The sequence below is a fragment of the Odontomachus brunneus genome, unplaced genomic scaffold, assembly GCF_010583005.1.
Source record: "Odontomachus brunneus isolate Ranch 3 - 2012 unplaced genomic scaffold, Obru_v1 Obru_scaffold_225, whole genome shotgun sequence".
In the NCBI taxonomy this organism is placed as follows: Eukaryota; Metazoa; Arthropoda; class Insecta; order Hymenoptera; family Formicidae; genus Odontomachus; species Odontomachus brunneus.
In genome coordinates, this window is record NW_022639675.1 from 124,511 (window position 1) to 126,050 (window position 1,540).

General features: G+C 39.9%; 2 protein-coding genes across 8 annotated transcripts in view; one reads left to right on the forward strand and one right to left on the reverse strand.

The window, feature by feature from the left end:
- Positions 1–1,540, forward strand: part of LOC116852449 (uncharacterized protein C1orf112 homolog) — a 202,655-nt gene that overhangs the window by 120,937 nt on the left and 80,178 nt on the right. The gene's annotated exons all lie outside the window — the stretch shown is intronic.
- The window catches only part of LOC116852450, a 47,875-nt gene that overhangs the window by 1,250 nt on the left and 45,085 nt on the right, over positions 1–1,540 (reverse strand). For both annotated transcript variants that reach the window (XM_032832862.1, XM_032832861.1), the window contains exon 6: positions 32–198. In XM_032832862.1, the coding sequence (XP_032688753.1) occupies positions 44–198 (155 nt within the window). In that variant the 3' untranslated portion in view covers positions 32–43. The remainder of the gene's footprint in view (positions 1–31; positions 199–1,540) is intronic.

Here is a 1,540-nt window from a genome sequence, read left to right on the forward strand (position 1 = left end):
ATACATATTTGATATTTGATCACAAAATTACCTTAGAACCGTGTCAAAGGACACGCATACTCCCTTGTCGCACATTCGCCTGTAAAGATGCCAGCATTCTTTTTCCTTGGTAGTTTGAAAGCGCGGTTCCGTCGACAACGTTAAATCTCCCGGTGATATTTCCTTTATAGGCAAAACCTCTTTGACATATTGTTCGACCTGTGTTTGTAACAAGGATAGATTAAAAATTATGAGAAAAAATAGAAAGGGTGAGAGATATGGTGAAAAAAAGAGAACGTAGGAAAAAGAGGGACAGGAAGACCAGCTAATAAATCTTTTATGGAAAAATCAACGATAGAATTAATCAAAAGATAAGATGCCGCGCGTATTCTAATCTTACACACACACACACACGCACGCACGCACGCACGCACGCACGCACGCACGCACGCACGCACGCACGCACGCACGCACGCACGCACGCACGCACGCACGCACGCACGCACACACACACATACATACACACACAGGGTGTCTCCCACTCTCCTCCGAGCAGTCAGAGGGGACGTAGAATGGGTTGATGTGAACATAAAAGTCCTATACTGTTTTGTGAAATTCGTAATAATAGTCGAGTAATTAATTGTGAAAAATTAAGAAAAAGTGTGTGCTGAATGGTAAAGGACGGACCGCTTGAGTCACAGCGAAGCTCAATAAATATAGCGCGCGGATATCGCGCTTGGCGATTGGAAAACAATGCACCACTGCTTAAGGGACGTCTACATTGGAAGTAAACAGTAAGAAGTAGGAAGTAAGAATAAGAAATTGACCAATCATAGTTAATTATTCTTCTCACATTCGACTGTGGTTGGTCAATTTCTTACTCTTACTTCCTACTTGTTGCTATTTATTTCCAATGTAGGCATCCCTTTATTCTTATACCGCTGCGCTCCTATGTCTTGCCGCACCGCATCGAGGCGAGATGTAGGAGCACAGCGGTATAAGTATAAACAGTGGTGCATTGTCTTTCAATCGCCACGTGCGACATCCGCGCGCTATATTATTGGGCTGCGCTGTGACTCAAGCGGTCCGTCCTCTACCATTCAGCACACGCTTTTCTTTAATCTTTCACAATTAATTACTCGACTATTATTACGAATTTCACAAAACGATATAGGGCTTTTATGTTCACATCAACCTATTCTACGTCCCCACTAAATGCCCGGAGGCGAGTATAAGACATCTTGTGTGCGCGTGTGTATGTGTGTGTGTGTGTGTGTGCGTGTGTGTGTGTGTGTGTAAAAAATTAGACCGACAAACTTTGAGGGGAAATAGAGGACATAAAAACAAACATATTTTGTTAATGTTTTTTTCTACGACGCTTCGTTTTAATACTATACAAGTACAAAATAGGAATTTTATGATTTTAATAAAAAACAAATATATAAGTGGAACAATTAAATTTATTTCAATTACACATATATATTTTAATTTTTAACAAACAATAAACAAAAGAACAAAAATGCGCAATTAATTAGCTCAATTTATAATAAATGTTCAAAAA